The 22,392-nt window shown below is 37.9% G+C and overlaps 1 protein-coding gene across 1 annotated transcript in view; it reads left to right on the forward strand.

Moving 5' to 3' along the window:
- The window catches only part of LOC143693663 (uncharacterized), a 31,652-nt gene extending 10,243 nt beyond the window's left edge, over window positions 1–21,409 (forward strand). Inside the window, exons 3-4 of the mRNA XM_077176322.1 lie at window positions 8,728–8,775; window positions 19,913–21,409. Of these exons, the coding sequence (XP_077032437.1) occupies window positions 8,728–8,775; window positions 19,913–19,959 (95 nt within the window). The 3' untranslated portion in view covers window positions 19,960–21,409. The remainder of the gene's footprint in view (window positions 1–8,727; window positions 8,776–19,912) is intronic.
- The last annotated feature ends 983 nt before the right edge of the window (window positions 21,410–22,392 follow it).

The following is a 22,392-nucleotide window of genomic DNA, read 5'->3' on the forward strand; positions in this document are numbered from 1 at the left end:
CTTGTGGTTCAGTGAGCAAAAGGATAAATAAGTTCATTTCATGCAAGCTTTGTTAGATGGATTTGTTCAGTGTCAAATCAATATTTTGGTTGTTTTTAGCTAGAAATACTTAAGCAGGATTGATGGCTAACAAGTTATCAATAGACTGAAATGAATCCTTGGCAAAAAAAAGATGAGTTCACAATGAACAAAGGAGAGGGGTCATTGTTAAGTATCTTGATTATTTCAGGATAATCTCAGGATTATCTCAAGATATCCAGTTATTCGCCTTCTGAAGTATTCTGCTTTTTAGAGCTGACACCTTTAAAGAGGCCAGCAATTTAGGCTGAACTCTCATAGTAAGGGCAAGGAACTGAAACTTCTTTTTCTACAGGATGCATTGAAAAGACTTTTTGTGTTACCTATGAAATACATATAGATTAGGTAATACTGCATTTTTATTGGGTTTTAGTGCATTTAGAGTAATTAACTTTCTTCTTCTCTCCACAGGTTACAGTGTCTGATGTTTGAATAAAACAAATGTAAAAAATAAAAATTTGTAGCATTTTAAAAGAATTTTGGGCTAAATACCAAATTCCCAAATCTACAAGGTGAACTCCCTCTTCTAGAGTTTTTGAGTGCATTTTCATGGTCTCATTAAAACAAATGCTGTGTGTGCATCTGTAAGATCTTTCATTAGTCAGATTTGATGTTCTGAAGAGGAGCTGCGAAGATTAATTTCTTTCCATCTCTTTCTCCTCACAAACATATCCATTTTTTATTATTTATCCATCACAGTCTTCATGTTATTTGATAATGCAGCTGCTGATGTTTGCTCCATGGAACCAATTGTCTTGTGAAGGTAAATGACATAAGGACATGTGCTGGGGTTTTTTTTTGGCAGTTTTGTTAATGGCAGTTTTCCTGTGAAAATAGCAGCACCCTGACATTCAGATTCATAAATGTATGCTTTATGCTATAGAATCTGCTGTAAAGAAAAAATAACAAACCAGACCAGGCAAAGATCTCCTCAAGTACATGTAATAATACCAATTTCAAATAGATGCTGCTGAAAAATGCATGGTGCATGACTAACAGACATTTCCAAATGTCATAGAATTCTTTGTCCTGAGAGGGACAGCACAACTTATATCAGATTAGCTTTAAATTCAGTATGTTCTGCTCTGGTGATATATCCAGGGTAGATAAAGCAGACAAGAGATAAATAAGGAAACAGGAAAATGTCTTTTTTTTCTCCATGGACCAGGATAGGAATAAAATCCCATTGTCATTGTGAAAAACGCCAATCACTTGTTTTTATAATATTAAAAGTTTAATAGTAATAAAATGGTTATAAAAATAGTAATACAAGTAGAGTAATAATAATTTGGACAATTTTAATTAGGACAGTATGAGACAATAGAGACAAAGAGTTACAGACCTCCAGGTACCTTTTTCTTGGCAGCATGAGCCTGAAAAAGGACCCCCGTTAACAAAGGATTAACCCTTAAAAACAATAGCCTGTTGCATATTCATACACTTCATCCATGATGCATAAATTCCATTGAAACACAGGATTCTGTCTGGTCATCGTCAACTTCTTCCTCTGAATCCTAACAGTGCCTTCAAGGCAGGAAGAAGTTAGTTTCTTTTGATAAGAGGGCAATAAATTCTTTTTCTCTGGAAGATTTAGGTGTCCTGTGGCTGCTATTTCGCTGCAAGTCCTTTCTTTAAAAAAAGTATCCTACATAGCATAGTTTCTATTTTAACATTTTTTTATAACCCAAAACTATATTTAACACACTACTTAAGAGAATTAATACAGCACTACTTTCTAACACAACACATATAATATTCATTTTAATATTTGCAAAAAGCCAATCATAAGATCTGCATTTTTCACAGTCATGATTCTCAACCTTGTGTTTTGCCTCAAAACTTTCTCTGCTCAAATTGGCTCCCTTGACAAACCTCAGATACCATAAATTTTAGGTATGATAAACTTTCTGCTTATCTCTTCCTTCTTTTCTTGGGCTGGCCAAGGCACAGAGGCTGCAGGTTAATTGCTTTATTTCCCATACTGAAAAAGACACAAGAGTCCCAAGTGGAAGCAGTCTAAGCTCCTCCACAGATGTCTTTCTGCACAACATCAATGTCACGGACTCTAGGGCTTTTTTTGCTCTATTCTCTTAAATCATATGAAGCAGTGTGAGCTGGCATTCAGCTTTTTGATCTTTTGTTAGCCTTTCCTGCTTGGCTTCGATATTTTGATGTTGTTCAGAGACATCAAATGTTTTGATGACTCAGAGTAAGACACGCAATTAAGTGTAACAAACCCATTCCTGTGATAGAGGACCTTTTTGTTTAGAGGCCCAGCCAGGAGCTATAACTCAAGCAGCACAACAAATTAATATCTCATTGATGGCTTCTCTGGTCTGGGGGTATATTAACTAAAAGTTATGCACAACAGGAAAACAAGTGCATTTTCATCAAACAGCAGACAGCATGCAGAGTTGATGACAGAGGCCAGTAACTGAAACATAAAGACTGAAGTACAGTCATGCATTCCTGGGAAGAGTGTATGGGAAAAGGGAAACTCAAGAAACTTTAACGTAAGGATATTTTAGATGAGATTAGGAAACGAAAGTAGAATGCTGCAGGAAGGATGTGGAAATGGTACTGCTCAGCATCCTCCCTGTGGCAGGAGCAGGGCACAAGAAAAATATTGGTGTTATATTGTTCCCAAGTAAGGGGAGATATACACCTATATTTGACAAGATTTGGTAAATATACAACTGACAAGTGTTGACATGTGTGAATTCTCCCTCTTGGGATGGCTCAGTAACTGCAGTGCTGTGGGGTTAAAAGAGGATATTCAGATGCTTTCCAGTTATTCAAGACAGAATAGCTCTTTCAGCCTCTCCCATTTCAGGAAAAAAAACTGACAGTTCTGGAAGAGATTTGTGCCCAGTTTGTGGTTCAAAATGTTTGGATGGTTTCTGGTTGTGAAGAATTCAGTGGTGTCAGTACTGATAACTGGCTATTAGAGAGTGAGGACTCAAGGAGCAGAACTTTTTGGGATCCTTCTGGGTGTTTCCTGTAGTTCCTCAGTATGCTGTCCAGTTTTCCTTTCTGTTTCACAGAATGTTGCTATCTAGAGGTGGAACATTTCCACCTCCTAACCCCAAACTTCTTTCATCTTTCAATTTTGTGAGGAACTTTTAAAATTTAAATATTTCTGGCCAGTTTTAATCAGAACTACAGTTCAACTTCTCCCTTATTAGACTCTCTGTTTTCATGACTTGAGGGTTTTGATTTTCAATCCAAAGTAAATGCTTCTCTCAAGCAAGTAAAAACATTTAGCTGATCACAGGTTCCAGGCAACTGTTTTGTGAGTGGGCAAGGCAAAAGCAAGGATGATTTCTAACATACTGTCAATCACTAAGGGCTGACAATTTTGCTACCATTTGGCCCTTGAAAAAGTGTTGCCTTCTGTCTCTTAATACTGTCTGACAAAAAATGTAAGAAATCAGGAGTGCAAGCACATTGACATTCTACCCCACTAGATTAAGTCTATAGGGGGTTTGTGGTCTGGCTGGTTTGCTATCTTAGCAAATTTTCTTAGCCTATTTTCAAAGTCCAATCTAGTATTTTAAAATCTGGCCTAACTAGCAGTACAGCCCTGTACAATGAACAAAAAATATGGGTGGGTTTTTTTTTTTTTTTTGTTCATCCTCTTCCAGAAGCATTTGGTTTTCTTTGGGCACAAATAGTCTTAATTTTTTACTTTGATAATTATGTTGAGTTGTGCTTTATTTAATGTTAATAATGTTTATTGAGTTCTCTCTGAGATGGTTATGTATCTCTGCTTAAAAATAGATGTTTATAAAAGAACTAAAATTATTTTCTGGCTGGTTGATTGGATCATTGCAATTTTGTTAGACCCACTGTGTACAGAGAGGTAAGTCTCATGTTTGCTGGATGCTCTTTTAAATGCATCAGCCATGAGCATCCCTGACAACATTTATTATTACCAGGATAGCTTCAGAGAGCTATAAGTGACAGTTGAGTTACTTAGCCGATTTCCTGTATTGCCATCCCTTAGCCCAGCCTTAGCAGTGAATGACAATAGTATTAATATTCATAAGATAAATCTCTGGTAACATTTTGAATATAGATTGAGAAGCAGAGAAATGAGGGAAGCAGTCAGGGTCAGACCTTCAGACATCATAAATTTGTCCCAGTGGGCAATGGAGGTGTGCTGCATTTTGACATTGTTCTTTTGAGTACTTCCCACTGGAGAAAACTTCTCTAATTTTCTCAAACTAGAAACTATAGAAAAAATGTTAAAACCACCATAGAGCAGTGTTCCCTCTCTTTACTTTTAGGCCAGAGGCCTGGGAAGTTGTGCTGGATTTGACTGGGGTAGAGTTAGCTTTTGTCACAGTGGTTGGTGTAGGGCTGTGTCTTGGATTTTTGCTGAACATGGGGCTGAAAATATAGAAACAGTTTAGTTATTGCTGGGTAGGGCTTACACAGAGCCAAAAGAGATTTTCCATGCTGAATGGCATCATGCTCAGTATATAAAGTGGAGGAAAGAAGGAATAAGCGTGGGATGTTTGGAGCGATGATGTTTGTCTGCCCAAGAACTGTTACATGTGATGAACACCTGCCTGTCCATGAGAAACACTGAATTAATTCCTTATTTTGCTTTGCTTGCATATGCAGCTTTTGCTTTCCCTATTAAACTATGTCTTCATCTCAACCCACGAGTTTCCAACTTTTATCTTTCCCTTCTCTCCCTCATCTTGCTGGTGGGGCAGCGAGTTGCTTAACTGCTGGCTGAGGGGAAACCATGACAGAAGTTAAGCTGTTTGCTGGTGTTCCAAGGTGCAAAACTGCTTTTTGGGGTAGGAGACAGGTGTGACTGTGCCTCACCTTTGTGATTCCCTTTGAAGGAGCCCACTAAGGCTCCAGGGCTCTGTCCCAGCCCTTCCTCTTTTCTCTTGCTCTTCAATTTCTGTGACAAAAATAGTCCAGAATAGTGTGGCCTCTGTGACCATTCACCAAAGAATGAAAGAAAATCTAGCTCCAAAGTTGGCTGCTTACAGGAGGAATAGCTTTGGAGACACTGCAGAAGTGCAGCAGGCCCAGCTGAGACCGGTCTCTACACCCATGATGATCACCATACACCATGGACAGCTCCCCCACTTTCTTGGCTCCATCACTTTCCTTTTACAACAGATGAATTTTCAATTATCTCTGTATCAATAACATGAACTCAAAAGATAGTATGAATGAGAGGAAGCTGCTTCAAAATATTTTTTCTTTAACTAGGCAGTTGTGAAATTTTCATTGGTTGTGGACAGAGCAGAAGAGATATCAAAGGTTTTTAGCATTCAGGCCATCAATTGTGCCTCATAGGGACTAGCACTGTGCTTTACCTAAGAAGGCAGAAAGTGAACAAAACCTGCTCTGCTTGTTGCCTGAACCTAACCTCAACAGAAACAACTCTATCCTATCATGGCGCCATTGATGTAAGGCTATGCCAAGATTAAACTTTATAAAGAAAAATATAATTCTTGTAAATATTAATCCATTTTATTCAGTGGCAAGAACCTTTGGTGTCACAGACAACTTTTATGAAAAATCCTTTCCTTAGGATTTTTCCTCCTGAGAAGCTGAGAGGCCTCAGGAACAAAATGTAAACACTGATTATCTGCTGCTGTGGAATGCAACAGGTGGATCTGTGATTAGCCCATGTTGGATGTTTGTACTTAATGGCCAATCACAGTCAGCTGGCTCGGACACAGAGCCTGAGCCACAAACCTTTGTTATCATTCTTTGCTATTCTATTCTTAGCTAGCCTTCTGATGAAACCTTTTTTTCTATTCTTTTAGTATAGTTTTAATGTAATCTATATCATAAAATAATAAATCAAGCCTTCTGAAACATGGAATCAGATCCTCATCTCTTCCCCAATCCAAGAACCCCTGTGAATACCGTCACACCTTTGGTGCTTTCTAATAAAAATTTAATTAATTTCTAATAATAATTTAAAATCTTATGGTGCAGGCTAAACAGGTAACCAATTTCCAAGCAGACCTGAGCAGTGAAAGAGGCACCTATTTTCCTGCTTTTAATTTAGGGGTTGAGTAACTAGAAGAAAGGCAAAAACTTAATATATTTTCCCCTTCAATTTTTATTCTTTGTTATTAAAATACACCTGGCTCTAGCAAATATTTCCACAACTGCCAAGTAGGCAAAATTTGGATTTTCAGAACTGATTAGATGGACATGTTGAAAGGCACCTGTGAAAATTTTACTGAGAGGAAAGTATGTGCTGAACTCTTTCTGAAAATCAAAAGGAGCAAGGCTTTTTTTTCTTTTTGTGCAAAATAAAATCTTTCTTAATAATGTATTCAGTCCTCAGGTTGTATTGACACAGATCTGGGTGGGGTTTCTCCTTATATATTGTGGTTTTAAATCTAAGTATTTTTTCAAAAGGAAGACTCATGGGTTAAAAAAGGGATGCACATTGATGAGATTGATGAGACTGTGTTCAGTAAGGGACTTGGGTATGAGAAGTTTTCCTGGTAGCCTTCTGACAGGCTCAGACAGACCCCATGTCCTTTAAAGGGTGTGGGGAGAACTTTGTGCTTGAGAAGGAACTTTGATCCAAACCAGATAATAAGATTTAAGATGAGTATGAATTATGAATCTATTCCAGGTTAAAAAGAAAAGACAAAAGCTCTCTTATGGTACCCTTTCTTAGTGGCTATTTGTATTCAAAATATAGCTGAATGCTTTTTTCCTGCTACCTCACTTAGTTGTGAACATTTTGCTTTTATTGACAAACCTGCAAGTTTAGGATGGAAACAGTTTGCAGCTGATTAAGGATAGTGTGCCTGGCAATTTCTTGCTAATCTCTCTTATTATGCCTTTCATAAAAATGGTAGTCATGGTATAAATCCTAGTTTAAATCAATACCTGGAAGTGCTAATCTCCGAAGAGGAAAATGTCAAATACCTCATTCTGTGTGCAAAGTCTCAAATTCTATGGCATAAACATTAAAGGCTACTGAAATGATTCGGCTTTTTTTTCCTTTACACAAAGTTTTGCACTTCCTTTTCTAGCATTTCAGGTGTCATTAGCCTTTCTTATATAAACTTTACCTTAATGGTGGTGGGTGCATGATATGTCTGACAGTGACACATGGTCACTGTTCACCCTGTGGAGGAGCGACTACTGGTCCCAGCTCTCCCCCAGGTATTATTGTGCCTTGAGTTATGGAGTCAGCTTCCTTCCTTATTCATGGGATCTCTTCTGAGAAAAGTTTCTGAAAGCCCTAGGTGTTAATTGCACGTGTAAGTGCAATGTAGCACTTAAATGATCAGTCAAGAATCCTGCAGCCAAAATAAGTGGTAAATTTAATCTGTTTTGGGACCTTAAAATCAGATTTGAATACTTACTGTCAGTATTCTATCCCATGCCCATGATGTTTTCCTTGCTATTAACATTGAGACACACAGTGTTTTTAAAACCCTGCTCTTTGCTCTGCAGTGCCAGAGGGGAAAAGGCAAATAGGTGAACTGTAAGACTGGAAGATGAAATGAGGACATAGTGTGTTTCAAAGTAAAACGACTTTACCTGCCCACTATTTCTGCTCCATCTCTGCAGAAGTATGTGCTCTGGTTTCTAAATTAAAATGTTCTCATAAAAATATTTCAGAACTTAGAGAGTATTTTTGCTGCCACTGATATCCTTGGTTCTCTGCAAAGACAAACTGCTTGAGCACCATAGTGCATTAGGGAACCTAATTCTGTAAAGCACTTTTTGTAGATTTTTCATGATTGAGATTAACAAACTGAGAAGGACAGAAATTATCTATATAAGTTTTTAAATTTTAGAAATTTTATTTTTATAAAATTTTTATAAGCTACATATATGTACCTTATAAGGTATATATACGTATGTACATATGTACCTTATAAGGTACATATATGTTTGTTTTTATAAGGTACATGTATGAATTTTGTTTGTAATTGTATTAGTTCTGTTTGTAATTGTATTAGTTCTGTTGCAAAAATAAAAGCCAAAATTAAAAAAAATCTTTAATTTCCTTTCATTATGTCCATGGATAAAGACAACACTGATTCCATCTCAGCCCCAGGAAGAGCCAAGGAATACTGTGCCATTAGTGTCTGCAGATATGTCTTAATGCTCTCTTTGTTTTAGACAGCTGTTTCTGAAACATGTTCTAGTAGTCCTTCAAATACAAGCAGCAGAGCATGTATCAGGCAGAGATAGTTGGGGCTGGGGGGTCCCTGTGATCCTTAGTAACAAATTAACAAAGTATTAACAGATTAGTGACTAAAACTGCACTAGATTAAAGGTTTACAAGGAAGAGACACCCGAGTTTGGGTGGTGTTCTCATAGCAATGGAATAGCATGAGAGGGATGACTGCTAGAAGAGAATCATAGTGTGTGCAAATGAATGGTTGCAGATACCCCAAGAATGATTTGGTCTCAATGGACCTTTTAGAAGTGTTTTTTGAGATAGGGACAGCTTCTCTTATAAAAGAAGCTCTGTTCTCCTAAGGATTTTTGTGCATTTCAAAAAAAACCCAGCCTGTTTTCAGCTACCATCTTTAAGGAAGTGACCTTGAATTACACATACTCACACTGATTTTCTCCTCTAAAAATACTGTCAGAAAGAATATGTCTAACACAATCCTCTTTTTACAGCTCTGCAGCTGGAAGGACCACCACTATTCTACCATTTCACAAAAGAAGGTATAGTTTCTCTCTGTTTTTTGGCAACTTTTGGAAGCCAGAAGCAAATAAGTGTTGAAAGCTTATGAATAGTAAATTTGCAGATTTGTACCTAAGACAGCTGCTGACAGATTCTGTTCACATAAGCAGTCCTGCAGTAGGATCAGCAGGACTGTGTACAAGCAGACTCAGGCACAGTCTGCTTCTCTGAGATTACTACAGTGCAGAATTGCAATCTGTTCTGCCTCCATTGCATCAGTGACATTTCTGTTGACATCACCAGAAGTTGTATTGTCTGATGGAGTTGAAGCAGCACCTTTCTTTTTCTGGGAATGAAGTCATTTAGTTTTATTGTAAGGGATGGAGGCATTTCACACCTCAACATTTCCATATTCCAGCAAAGACTAAATGTAATTCAAGTGACCTCTCAGGAATTTGTGTGGTGAATCTAGTAGGTGGATTAAACCTTACTGTGGCTCCAGGGAACTGTGTGATAAATTAATAACTGTTCACCAGTTGGACTTGTTTGCAGAGTCTTAAGGGCATACTGTGATGATGCTGTGCTGAAAAGGTGCTGCATTCCAACCCTTACTGATGTACAGAGACTGCATTAGCTGATTATTTAGAGCTGGTGTTAGTTGCTTTGCAAGATACTATGTCAAATATTAAAATCAATACCTATGGAGATGAACATTGGGCAGCTGTACCAGAAATGGAAACTGTTGCAGGGAAGCTGCCTGGAAGGAGGCAAACAGGAGGCTTCTTTGCCATGACAGAAATATGCATCTTGTTGACAGGTTTGCTCAGTTTTTAAATCTCCCATAGCAATTTCTCGCTGTGGCTTTCTCACTTGGGCTTTGCACGTATTTTGTCCCTATCTCTTCCCTATGTGTCTCTTTCCAAACATTTTTCTTTTCTAAATTTCATTGGTTTATCAATCTTTCACTTTTTTGCCTCCTTGATTCGCTTCTGCATTCCCATTGCCTTCTCTCCTTGCTTTTCCTTTCCCTCAGTCTCATACATTCTTTCTTCAGGAACCTTGACACTTTTTCCTCATTAATTCCATCTCTACATTTTCCTGGGCAGTATGCAGGGCTGGTAGGGTGTAATTACCCTTGCCACACCCAAATGGGAGCAGGCCTGAAGCTTCTTGAGGCCTTAAAACCATTGCATCTTCCAGACACCCCTGGGCTTTGAAAAAAGGACAACACCAGCTGATCCTGACTGATCACAGGCAGTTCAAAAGGGGAGCTGCAGCTCAATTTCTTCTTTAGGGAGGCTCTGAGACTTCCATCCTTTCCCAAAGAGACCCCCAAGGTACAACTAGAACCTGAGTTGTTATGTTGGATCAAGGTATCCTCTGCTGTTTTGTAGAGACGGTCAGGTCAAGATATTCTTGCCATATATTTTTGGATTTTTGCCCTCAGTTGTCCTTGGTTTAATGCAGTCAGAACTGGTAGAGTTAAGTACAAAAGGTACAGGTGGTATCCTGCCAGAAGTATATGTTTTTACGACCATAATGTGCCTGGTCTTAAATCCCCCTTCTTTGTCAGTGCTTTTCCTTAGATGTGTGATTCTGTGATCATGTTTTTAAGAGCAGCCCTATCCCTTCTCTTCTGTTTTGGTTGATTGAAAAAACCCAGCTGGACTTTGCAATGTTTGGGCTGACTTTTGGTTTCCATGACTGTCTTAGGTGTTTGTTTTTTTTTTTAATACCTGCAGCAATCTCAATCTTTCTCGAATCTGACTGTCCAGAATTATTTATGTTATTCCAAATATTCCCAGCACAAGTAATTAAATTCTTGACTACAGAGAAAGCCTGCTTTTGTCAGAAATTTTAGGTAACTAACAATTACCAATGACTATCAGCAGAAAAATACCTAATAAGTCCTTCAATTTCAGATGCTATTTAACCTTGCAACAAACACTGATTTTAAGATATAATTTCCTTTAGACATGTGTGAGTAGTTTGTATGATTTTTAGTAGTTTGTAGTTTGTATCCCTTTTCCTGAAGTCAGTCTCACTCCTAGCATTTGTTTGACTTCTCTTCATACATTGAATAAAATAAATTCAGATCTGACATCTGAGCCAAATCCTTGGAGGTCAAGAAAGCTGTAATAAGCCCATTGCAGCTTTGTGGCCTGTAGCCACAAAGATATCCTTCTCCTGCTGTCATGAGTGCCAGCTCACAGCCCACTCCTGCTTTGATTTGCTGATGACCTTTCTTTTCAGTGCTCAGCCCTTTTGAGACTCTCATGAGGGATGCTACAGAAATGAACAGAATCACTTCCTGAGAAGAGAAATGCAAGATATTAAACAGGCAGCAGAAGAAGAGAAGAAAAAATACAAATACTCGGTTCTTGAGATGGAAAATATTGTTTCTCTGCCAAAAAATTAGAATCCTTATAGACTCCAGTCAGTTGCTTCTGGAGAGAACCAATGTTGCACTTTGTGTTTCCTTACAACATTTAATGCAAGTGTTTCAATACTGGGTGCCTGATTAAATTAGATATCCCTAATTTATATCTATGTTCCCATTATGTAGGTGAATGTCGCACTGGAATGGAGGGAATTCAGTCTCTGAATTCTCTGAGTGTTTAACCACTCCCCTTTAAGGTATGCAATCACTACATAAGTTTTATTTTTTAAATCCTTTTGTCAGGACCATCATTTATCATGGATATGTGGGTACTTTTATTTAGATGATTAATATATTACTAGCAATCACTGTTCAGTTTTAAGATTATTAACAGACTGCTGAATTATCCCCCAATGGCATAATGGGTATATTAACCCATGTCTGTAGAGCAGCACCGAGCTGTGATAGTCACCTCTTAAACAGGGTGATTCAATCTATGATTTTCAAGGTATGAGCAAATGAATGATACTGGTCCATCTGCACTGGGCCAGTTCAGGAAGAAATGGTACTTGCAAGGTAGCAGGAGAAGAATTGTGATGTCATTTATGTGATTGGATGGAAGTGAAAATTGAAGAACAAAAGAACCATCCCCAAACAAATAAAACCCTTTACCCTTCATAAAGGAGGAGCTGTTTCCCAGCAGTACCTATCAAGGGATTTGTTTCAGTAAAGAAGGGAGAGAAGGAGGATTGTTGTGGTGTCTTTTAGGCAAGGAGCACACTGGCATGTGCCATATATCTTGAGCTAAGAGCACAAGCACACAGTTCTTCCTGCTTCTTCTAAAGGGTTCAGAAACTGATATATTTTCATGAAAGCCAGAATAAAGGAAGTTCACTCATTTTTATATAACTGATTCAGTTATAGAGCTGAAACATTTATTCCTTTTTTTTTAATCCCTGTACGTATTCAAGGCCTTTGTAGAATAAAGACAATAATTAACATTAGTGCTAAGCTGTTTTTATCCCTAGAGCTCAAGTGCTTTGGAAGGATGAGAGTTACCAATCTGATTGAATGGTTCCATCTACCCAGTTAAAAAGACTTGAGGCAATTTTTGGAGAACCTGGTGAATGAAGCTCAGGCTGTATGGGATTGGACAGTGGGGAAAGACTCCTTGACCCCCTTCTGTGGGGCTGTATCTTGCTCCTCAGAGCTGGAGTTGTTTGTGTGTATGCTTGTTGGTGTGAAAAGGCACATAAGGTAGAATGTAAAGGAGATAAAGGTTGTTTTATAAAAATTCTTTCACTTTCGGAAGTTAACTCTGTGGAGTATTGAAAGTGACAATAGCTACTTTTTTTGACTGTCTTGTTTTCCTCTACTGAACAGCACTCTGTCTTTGCCCTGAAATAGTTTAAAAGAAGCTGGAATGTATTTCTGCTAAAACTCAGCGATGCTCAGTGTTACAAATCACCTCATTCCCAGGATAAAATCTGTTGAACAGAAGCATCACTGGTCACAGTGCTGTTCTGACTTCTTGGTGTAGCTCAGGAAAATGGGAAGGGTCATTGCTGCTGATGTTATTGCATGATTTGTTGAAACAGAGGCAAATACAAATCACCCTGTCAAATCAGTAAAGCAGACAGTGTCACCTGGGCCTCACAGTACATTTTATTAAAGGGTTTGTTTTGGAAAGGAAGAGAAAATCTAGCAATAGATCTGAAGATGAGGCAGTTAAGACAGAAAGCATGCCTGAATTTCTTATTTGAGGAGCTGAATGTCCTCACTTGTCCCCTTGAAAAGGTAAAACTGGACAAGTCATGATTTATCTGGTGCCTGCGGTTTTCAGCTAAGAGTGAGGAGTTCTAGGCTCTAACCACTTTTCCAAGACCCTACTTTATTTTTTATCCAATGGGTCCTGAATGTGAAGTGCATGAAGAGTCTTTTTACCCAGTCTAAGCTTTAGGTGGTTACAGCCTATGGGATTTCAGCATTGCGTTTCTTGGCTTTGTTAAATTTTTTCTCCTTAAAGCTTTAAACCCTCCTTGGGATATGGTACTGCCATCCATTGGGTCATAATCCTCAAACACAGTACCTAAGACTTGGCTGGTGAAGTCAGAATGAGATTTCAGGGGTTTTCAAAATTGAATTTGGGACATTTTGCTAAGGTTGTTTGAAAATGGAAGTTTGGGGGCTTGTATAAGTTCCATGCTCTAGAAAACTTTCTTCATATTTAGAGATCCATGCTTTTTACTCTTCTCATGCTGCTAGACTTTTCATTAATAACTCTCACATACAATTCAATCGTTCTAGTAAAAAAAAAAAAAAGAAAACAACTTTAAAAAATATTTTTCAAATTGCACAGGCCAATGAGTCAACCCAGTAGTGCAGTGAATTGATAAAAAGCCCTGGTCTTACAGCTGTCATGTAATGCATGAAGATGAGCTGTAACCCACTGTATTGTCCCTGGCAGAAAAATTTTTGAGGGGGACTGTGAAGGGGGGGAACACCAGTGAGCTTGCATTGTTTCATACAAGCTTTGAGGTAGGCTGAGTCTTTCAGCTGGAGAAACTGAACATCTGGTTATTGACTGTGTCTATTCCTACAGTGGTAAACAGAAGAGTTGAAACCAAAGTCAGAACAAAATCTCTTATTGTCTAGATTGCCTGCCACATTGTGCACATTTTGAGCTGTGTGGTTGGTGCCACCTCAGTGAAGCTTGTGTATTTCACCAGCTGTTAAGAGTATTACTCATGTAGCGGAGAGCTCAGGAGAGAGGCACTGAAAGATTTAGAGCAATGCTACCTAGTACTAAAATTAAATCTCCTGAAACAATTTTAATTTTTGCAGGCTGTAGGTTTTCTATTTCTTTACTTTTTCGGCAGTTCCACTTGTTAGCATTAAACTTGGACGTCAAAAAACCACCTTGAGGCACAGTTAGAGGATTTGCTCAGCACCAGCTTGGAGTTGCAATTATGGCTCATATTTTACCAAGAGCAGCAGGGAGAGCTGACCAGGAGGGGTCTTCTTGCCTCACTTCTCCTGTCTTATATCAGTTAGTGGCTGGATACTGATACCACTACTTAGCAGGTGGGTGTGCATCTGAATTTGACCATTTTTAGCCTTTGATGTCTGATTGTGAATAATTTTCCCCCCGCAACACTGTTTAATTAAGGTGACCATCTGTTCCTTATTAAAAAAAAAAAAGAAAAAAAAATCCTTTTTTCAGTGTTGTTCAGCCTATATCAGTTCAATATAAGGACATATTTTGTCCCATATTTTGGCAGTGATCACACAGAGGAGTCTATACAATAATTTCATAAGATCAATGACTGTTCCATTGGAAATAGAACATTGCAGGCTTTCCTTTTCCTTTACCAGTGCTCATTTTTCTGGTTGTGGTTTTTTTTTTTTTTTCCAAATTTCTTTTCATTTTTGTATTTTCTGGTCATACAAACAGCTATTCAATATCTGCAATGCATTACTGTGATCCTTTAACAATGAAAAATTAGTAGGACTGTTCTACATTATGCACTTCCATAAGAAAACAGAATATCTTTCCCACTGAGACTATTTTTTCTCATGATGCCCTTCATGATGTTGGTGATCCTTCTGCCTAATTTCTTCGTGGAGGCTGTCACCATTTTTCAAAGAGATGGCTCCTGAGAGTAACCTGAACAGGATATGACTAAAAGAACCTGGCAAAACAAGCCTTTGGGCAAAACAGCAATGCACATTTGGAGAGCCAGATGCTTTCTTTCATTTTTTAAAGATAGTGATCCTTGGCTCTGCAAGACCAGTGTATTATCATATATAGTGGGTAAGATGTGCATACAAAGGCAAACCTGTCTTAAAAACCAGACCTTTTATTTCCTATTAATCACTGATGCAGATCTGTTCCCATCAAGAGATAAGGATTGCAAAGAACTAAAAATTATTGAGAAGTCTCTTGAAAGCCCCCCCCCCCCCCCCCCCAACCTTGAAGCCACCATGGTAATGGAAAATAGGGTTTCACTTTCTGAAATTTGTGGTGATGGAAAATAGGTTATCACTTTTTGAAATCTGATCATGTAGCAAAGTAAAAACAAAACCAAAATGACATCCAAACCAAATGACACACTAAAATAAATTTCAGTTTTCCCTTACTAAGGTGTTTATTGAAGACTTGCATTCTCATTGGCTCCTTGAGGCTTCTTTATTTTCTACAAGTGAAATAAGGATTTAACCAAAAACCAGGTTCTTCCAGTAGTTTTGAAATGAACTCTTGAGCACAGCCTGCACATGCTTTTGTTGTGTTCATTATAGTTATATCACAGAAGAAATAGTAACAGGTAATACATTTCTTTGTGAACAGAATGATGATAGGAGAGGTGTTTAGGGCCCAAGTCATGTTTTTTTCCTAGTGATTTACTTGTTGGGTTTTTTTTTTTTTTGTTGTTGTTGTTGTTTTTCTTACTGAAAATTTGCATTTTAAATTCTGAACGTGTAGTAGCTATTTGGTGAATTGTCTAGTAAGCTATGATACTGCTTAGCGTGACAATATGCATACACTTAATGAGCTGGAAAAGGACAACACTACAGAAACAAAGGTAGAGAAATAGAGATTTTTGTTTTCATGCTAAAAATCCAGACAAAATTATTTCTGCCAGAGGAGAATTTCAAAAAATAGACAGCTTTATTATTCATCTCCCACTGAATTTCAGTGGGCTTTGTATGGCCTGGCTTTTAGAAAATCCTCCATTTTTCTTTACAGAAGGTTGTTTACTGCTGTTGTCTATAGCAAAAGCGCTTCAGAACCTCTGAGTGGAATTAAGTTTCTTTGTCCAAACAGTCTCAGTAATCATTACAGCAGATGTGAGATGAAGGGAAAATCAGAGTTTTCATTTCTTCCTTTGCCTTTCCCATTGCTAACCTCTAGCGAACAGCTTTTTGTGGCACAGCTGGTGACAGATGGGCTGGGGTGGTGGCTGGTGGCAGCCTAACCTCAACCTTACCATGTTGGGACATGGCACACTGACTCTCCTAATTCCCAAGTCAGTATCTCTAGTAGACTGTCTGCAGCATCCTCTGCACTTTGTTTCACGATTTTTAGGTTGTGCCTGCATTCCGGCTTCAGTGCCTACCTACCAGGAGTGTAAAAACACCACTGGTTTCTAGGAAAAAGTTTTTAGGCAGAGGCTGGGAATGAGACACCCAAATATGACAAAACGAGAGTAGCTATGCAGAGATCCTGAAGGAAATTAATTTCAACAGGGTAAACATCTCTTAACTTAAAACTGATATTTTGGTGTGATGCTTTAAGCCATTTTATGGATTTTCTTTTAATTCCTGCTGACATGAGAGGAAAGGTGCTGGTCTGTAGGCTTTTCCAGGGTGGAAGGTGAACTGCAGGTGTGTGAAATTGGTACTAGGAAGATCACAGACTAATTCACCTCAGTCATTAACCAAGCACCTTAACTCTGGTAGTACTTGGCAGCTGAATTGTGAGAAAGTTGATCAAAGCTGCCCAGCACAGATGATGACGATCATTTACTTGTATTTGTCTGTACTTTTCGATGGCCTGCAAGGCTTTAATTTACAATAGAAAATGCAGATACTTTGTAAGTTCCAGCAAAAGGATATTTATACAAAGAAGTTGTGATATGTTTATTTCCCTATCAACAAGTAGAACAAATTTAGTAGTGGAAGAGTTTAATTTGCCTTTTAGAAAGTTAAAATTTCAAAGACAAACTTGAAAGAAACCTATATTCATCTGCATATATGGTGCCACATCTCTGATTTATGAACAAAAAATTAAGTCTGTTCATAGAGAGCTTTTAGCTCAGAGGAAGACAACTTCTTATTTTATTTTCATTCTTACCTGTATATGTTACTTTTTTGTGATCATTCCTCTTGGTTTTTCTTTAAAATCAAATGCTAAAAAATGGATTATGGATTTTCTTCTGAGTTGTTATTTTTGTTTGGAAGCAAAGCCTGAGATTTTAATGCATGGAAATAAAAAAAATTCTATAAACATATTGTGTTTCATATAGATGATTGTTAACTGCTAAGATAAAAATTATGAAACCTTCTGTGGGAAGCATAACATGTTTGAATGAATGAAGTCTAAAATGAAAAGGAAACAATAAACACAAGATTTTTCAAAAATTTTTTATTAGTAATAAAACACCCCCAAAAATTGTCATGGAACTGTCAACACCATATGTGAGTTATGATTGCAATAAATTGTATTTTTGGGGACAGCTGTTTTGTTTTATTGTTTGAGCAAATGTTCACTATAAATGTTCTACCAAAGCTGAAGAGCTCATTATTATTTATATTTTATTATTTATAACCTGTATGTTATCACCCATTCCTCTCTGTCAAGGAGATGAATAGTTGCAAGGGCTCAGAAAGTTGAACAAACTGTAATTATTGCATTCTATTTCTCAGCCTTTCTGCAATGAATTTGAGACACAGTTCAGAGTTTCCCAAAGCAAAGTTAGATTAGTTAATAATTGAAGAAACTTTCATCACCTGTGTGGGTGGACTTCTTGGAGACCAACTTTCTGGATCTTTTGATGTTTTGTTTTGAATTCCACTATCAACCTATTTTTTATGATGCATGATCTCTGTCCCTAACTCTACATATCCAGTCATTTTCCTTCACCCACTCATTCATATGGTCAACAGACATCTTTTTACCTCGTTTTTATTGTACCCTAAGTCTGTTGTTGGCTTTTGGTTTTGTTTTGGCTTTTTTAAATGCTAGTATTTCCAGGTCTTGCTTAGAAGCTTTCTCTCATCCATTATCTTCTAAAATGTCACTGGGACCATCTGCTCCAAACTGACTCTGCTGAGCAATTCTAGTTCTCTAAGATCATTTGCACAGACATTATTTCTCCAGACAGATTGTCTTCAGAAAAGACTCAGTAGCAGAAAAAGCATACAAGTCTGGCAAAGGTAGGAATCATATCCTCTTAAAATAAATGAAGCATAGCTGCCTTAGCTATGCCATCTTCTTTGCCATAGCTGCCTAAGGTGAACATTTGTCTACGTGGATATTAAGCCGTGGCTAAGAGTTGGATTCAGGGAACAACTTCTGTGCATGGATAATCATATTCCTGTTTAGAAAACAAACATGTACATGCCATAGTCTTTTGAGGTTTTTAGAACAGGCCTAACCTCAAACCCTTTTTTAAAGGGTTTAATTTTTCTTTTTTGTAAATGTGTATTTTACTTGTAAGCTATTTCTCTCTGTTGATTTTGGATTGTGCCCTCATTAAGAAAGTGTAGGAGATTATGCTCAGTGGTTAACTCAATAGTTTTCACTTCCCTGTCAGGTACCATGTTACTTAATAGCCCCTCCAGTCCTTATGTCTGGGAGCATAAATCAAAAAAACACCAAATTGCTTGAAGAGGTAATTACACCTTTCCATTGGCATGCTCATTGCCTGCAGCCTGCTGGCCTGTAGTCAATGGATGCTGAAAACTACATTCTTTACTATCTGCATTATCATGTCACTAAATTAGTACATGTTCACTCTGACACTTGCATAGATAAAAGTTTATTGGAAAGATTCTGACTGTAACTTAAAGTTTATATAACTAGAAGCTGTGGAATAGGCTCTCAGATTACAAATGTCTTTTAACTTTAAAAGGCCCATGCAGTTTCACATGGTGATGGCACAAAATATTTTATCCTTGGTCATAATTCCTGTGCCTGGTAACTGCTAAGCTTCTTGGGCTCACATATCATAGATATAGATGGAGTCCCTGCTGTAGCTGTCTCTCTCCAGTAACAACATTCAACATAACATGCAACAGATCATGTGCCTATAAATAATTCTTCCATTGTTAATATATTTGTAACAGTAATAAAATATTTTGATAGTATAAAACAATGAAAATGGTCAGAGAAGTATTTTTAAGTAGGGAAAATGATCTTGAAGTCATCTAAGATAGATGTATGCCAAGCTCTTTAATCCAGAACCCCCACACAGAAACACTGCTGTTGCTTGGCTTCATCATGCTTGGCTTTGCTGTAGTAACTCATCCATCCATCCTTCCATCATTGTACTAAAATGGCCTAGATGTGTTTTATGAAAATCCTCTTTGAAATAGTCATAGCTGATTACCAAATCAGCCCAAAGTGTAACTCATTTACCATGGTTTCTGCTTTGCTCATACCTATGCTGCTCATTATCAAAACAAACCAATTAAAATTTGCTTTTATACACTGTCATAAGATGATCCACAGCAATGATAGTGGACAGATACACTGTTAGAGAGCTTCTAGAATCCTGAAGTGACTTTGATCCTGTAGCTGTAGTGGGCCAACTCAGCATGGGATTTTTCAGCTCAATTTCTATGGCATTTCCTCATAGCATTTCACTCTATTATTTTCATTCTGTACATTCAGTTATGCATGTTGTCCTGTGTTCTGGATACACAGACAATATATGCTTTATATTCCTCTATATTCTCTAGTTCTTGCTTTTATTCATATAGGTCTGTTTATTCCCTGTCCTAAATAAAATTTTCAAATGATACTGTTTCACTTTCTTTCAACTGTGGACTTTTAAACTATGCATCCAAGTCCTTTCCTTGGAAATCCCTTCTCAAGCCTTTTTAATCCTATTTCTGTTCCTCTAAATGTAGGTATTATCTTTGAGCCTGCTCCAGAGTCCACTTAAAGCATATATGCTCACTTCACAGCTTCAGAAAGAAAGGTTTAAGGGAGACTCAGAGTTGTGCCAAAGAATGCTTAAGTGTTTTGTTCTCTCATAACATGCAATTAAATTATTGCAATGTTCTGTTTCCAGCTCTTCAGAAGACTACTGCTCATGCACCTGCTAGGATGAATGATTAAAGATGAAAGCAATGTACATCTTAGACTTAGGATTCTGTTACTTCCACAGCAAGGAAATGAGTTCTTGCAACTTCGTCTGACATACTGGTCTCTTGGCATGTGTGAGAGTCTGTCTGAAATATCCCTCATCTGCCTCACGATCGTCATTAGGGAGACCACCAAAGAAACAAGACCCCTCCTGTCTGCTGATCTTGTAGGGGAAAGTCATATGCCTGAGACCTGAGAGCGTTAGTTATTCACAGGTGTTGTTTGCTGTATGTTACACTGAGCCCAAAGAAGGAGGGCACTTTTTGCAACAATAGCCTTGGAAACTGTCCCACCTCTCCGCCTGGGTGGACTTCTCCTGAGTTTCAGGTGGTCTCCCACAGAAGACCTCCACCTGTTTTACAACCACCGTAACAGACAAACTGAGATGTAAGAAGCCTCTCCATCAAGGACTGAGACATGAAACCCCTATGTGAAAAGGCCCCTCTTCTCCTTCCAAGGACTGGGACTGAAACCCCTAACCCGGGGTAGGTGTGTGGGGGAGGCAAACTGACCAAAGCAAGACGTTTGCCTGCAGTTGTGACCACTGGACCAAGAAGACAAGGGCTCTTGCTTACTGCTGAGAACATGGACTACCTGTTACATCTATTCTTTATTGTATCTGTTCCCCCCCCCCCGTCCCCCCAATTTTCAATAGAATTATCATAATAAAAACCTCTGAGTTAGCTAGAGATTTTGAGATCTCCCCTGACGTAACAGGCGGATCCTCGACTGGACTGGACCAAAGGACTTCGTCTTTATGTTTGGTAGCTATATCCCCCGTCTCTCTCTTTTCTCTCTATTTCTCTATCTTTTTCTCCCCCTTAATCCCTCTATCGCATTTTGCCATGGTCATTTAATAAAGGTATATTTGTTTTGATTATTACTGCAAATCCCCGAGTCGGTTGTTTGCATCCTGAGATCAATCCATGAAACATCACGAAACCTGTTTGTAAGGACGGATTGGGACAGCAGGGCGCCATCCCGTGCAGCCCTCAGGGAAAGAAACGTCTCCTTTAAAGTTAGTACTTCATTGACCTCATAGTGAAAGCCAATTACAAGTTGGCTTTCACTATGTAGTAATTATAGTAATTTAATGGTTGTTTAAAAATTGTAGTAATTTAATGGTTGTTTAAAAATGTAGTCAGAAATCCATTTGGAATTGGGATTTTTAAATTGATTTTATATCAATTTTTTAAGCACTGTTGTAGTTTTCACTGGTAAAGCTAGTATTGTTGTTTATTTGCCTTGTGTTAGACAAGCCAGAATTTATGGGGGAATCTTAGTCTCTTTTACTGGACTTACTGATGAAATTGAAAAAATTGTAGTTTTTTTGATCCATTGTATCTATGACATTGCTTGTGTCTGGGAGACAATACTGTGTGACATGTCAGTAAATAAATAAGATACAAAAATTAAAACAGCCTTTATGACACAGACTAAAAACTGATTAAATGCTAGGTTCTTGAGTATAATTACAAACTGGGAATCATTGCTGGAGTTGATTTGATTCTGCAGAGGTTCCAAAGGACTAGGGCCAAGACATTATCTCCGTAAAATCTTGCTAATCCAGTACATCAATATAAACTCATTACTAATAAAGTGAGTAGGTTAAAGAAGAAAGCCATAAAGTATAAAAGAGATTAGTGCCAAGTGATTGATTGGAAAGCTCTATGCACATAAATTATGTGTATTTTGACCTAGTAGAGTCATAAATATTTAGGTACAAATATTGTTGGCCACACAGGATACAATAACCTGTCCTGAAGAGGGCTCAGGGAAGGCTGAGAGATTCGAGAGTCAGCATCAGCATTGCTGCACATAAGGGAGACTCGGCAGCATGGAGGCTGAATGAAATCCTCAGCTGGTGAAAGACTGGGTACCCAGTAAGAACAGAATTGTGATGTAACATCAATTTAACACTGGCTTGACCTCTGCTGAAAAAATACCTGAATTGTGATGTAACATCCATTTAACACTGGCCTGACCACTGATGAAAAAGTATCTGATGCAGCTGCAGTTCCCAATTCAAGAAGTAAAAAGATTTATGTGAATGGTTGAAGGGACGGAAAATATGCCTTACAGGAAGACATTCAGGGGAGTGTTAACTCTATGTCTTTATCATCACAATCTTAAAAGTCAACTGGAGAAAATGATAGTTCAGCAGTTCCATGAAAAAATTCATATTAAGAACAAAACCTAGAAGTCAGTGTAGGATTGATCAGCATTTTAAAGAAAGGCACAGATATAACTTTTTACAAATGACTGTAAGCAGTCATTGGAACATTTCCCCAATGGCTGTAATAAATCAGTCTTGATTGTTAATTCAACGTTTGTATGTTAAGGAAAAAAAGGACTACAGACCAGATGCAAGAATTAATGCCAATAAGCCCTACAGTTAACATAAAG

The sequence above is a fragment of the Agelaius phoeniceus genome, chromosome 3 (genome assembly GCF_051311805.1).
Source record: "Agelaius phoeniceus isolate bAgePho1 chromosome 3, bAgePho1.hap1, whole genome shotgun sequence".
In the NCBI taxonomy this organism is placed as follows: Eukaryota; Metazoa; Chordata; class Aves; order Passeriformes; family Icteridae; genus Agelaius; species Agelaius phoeniceus.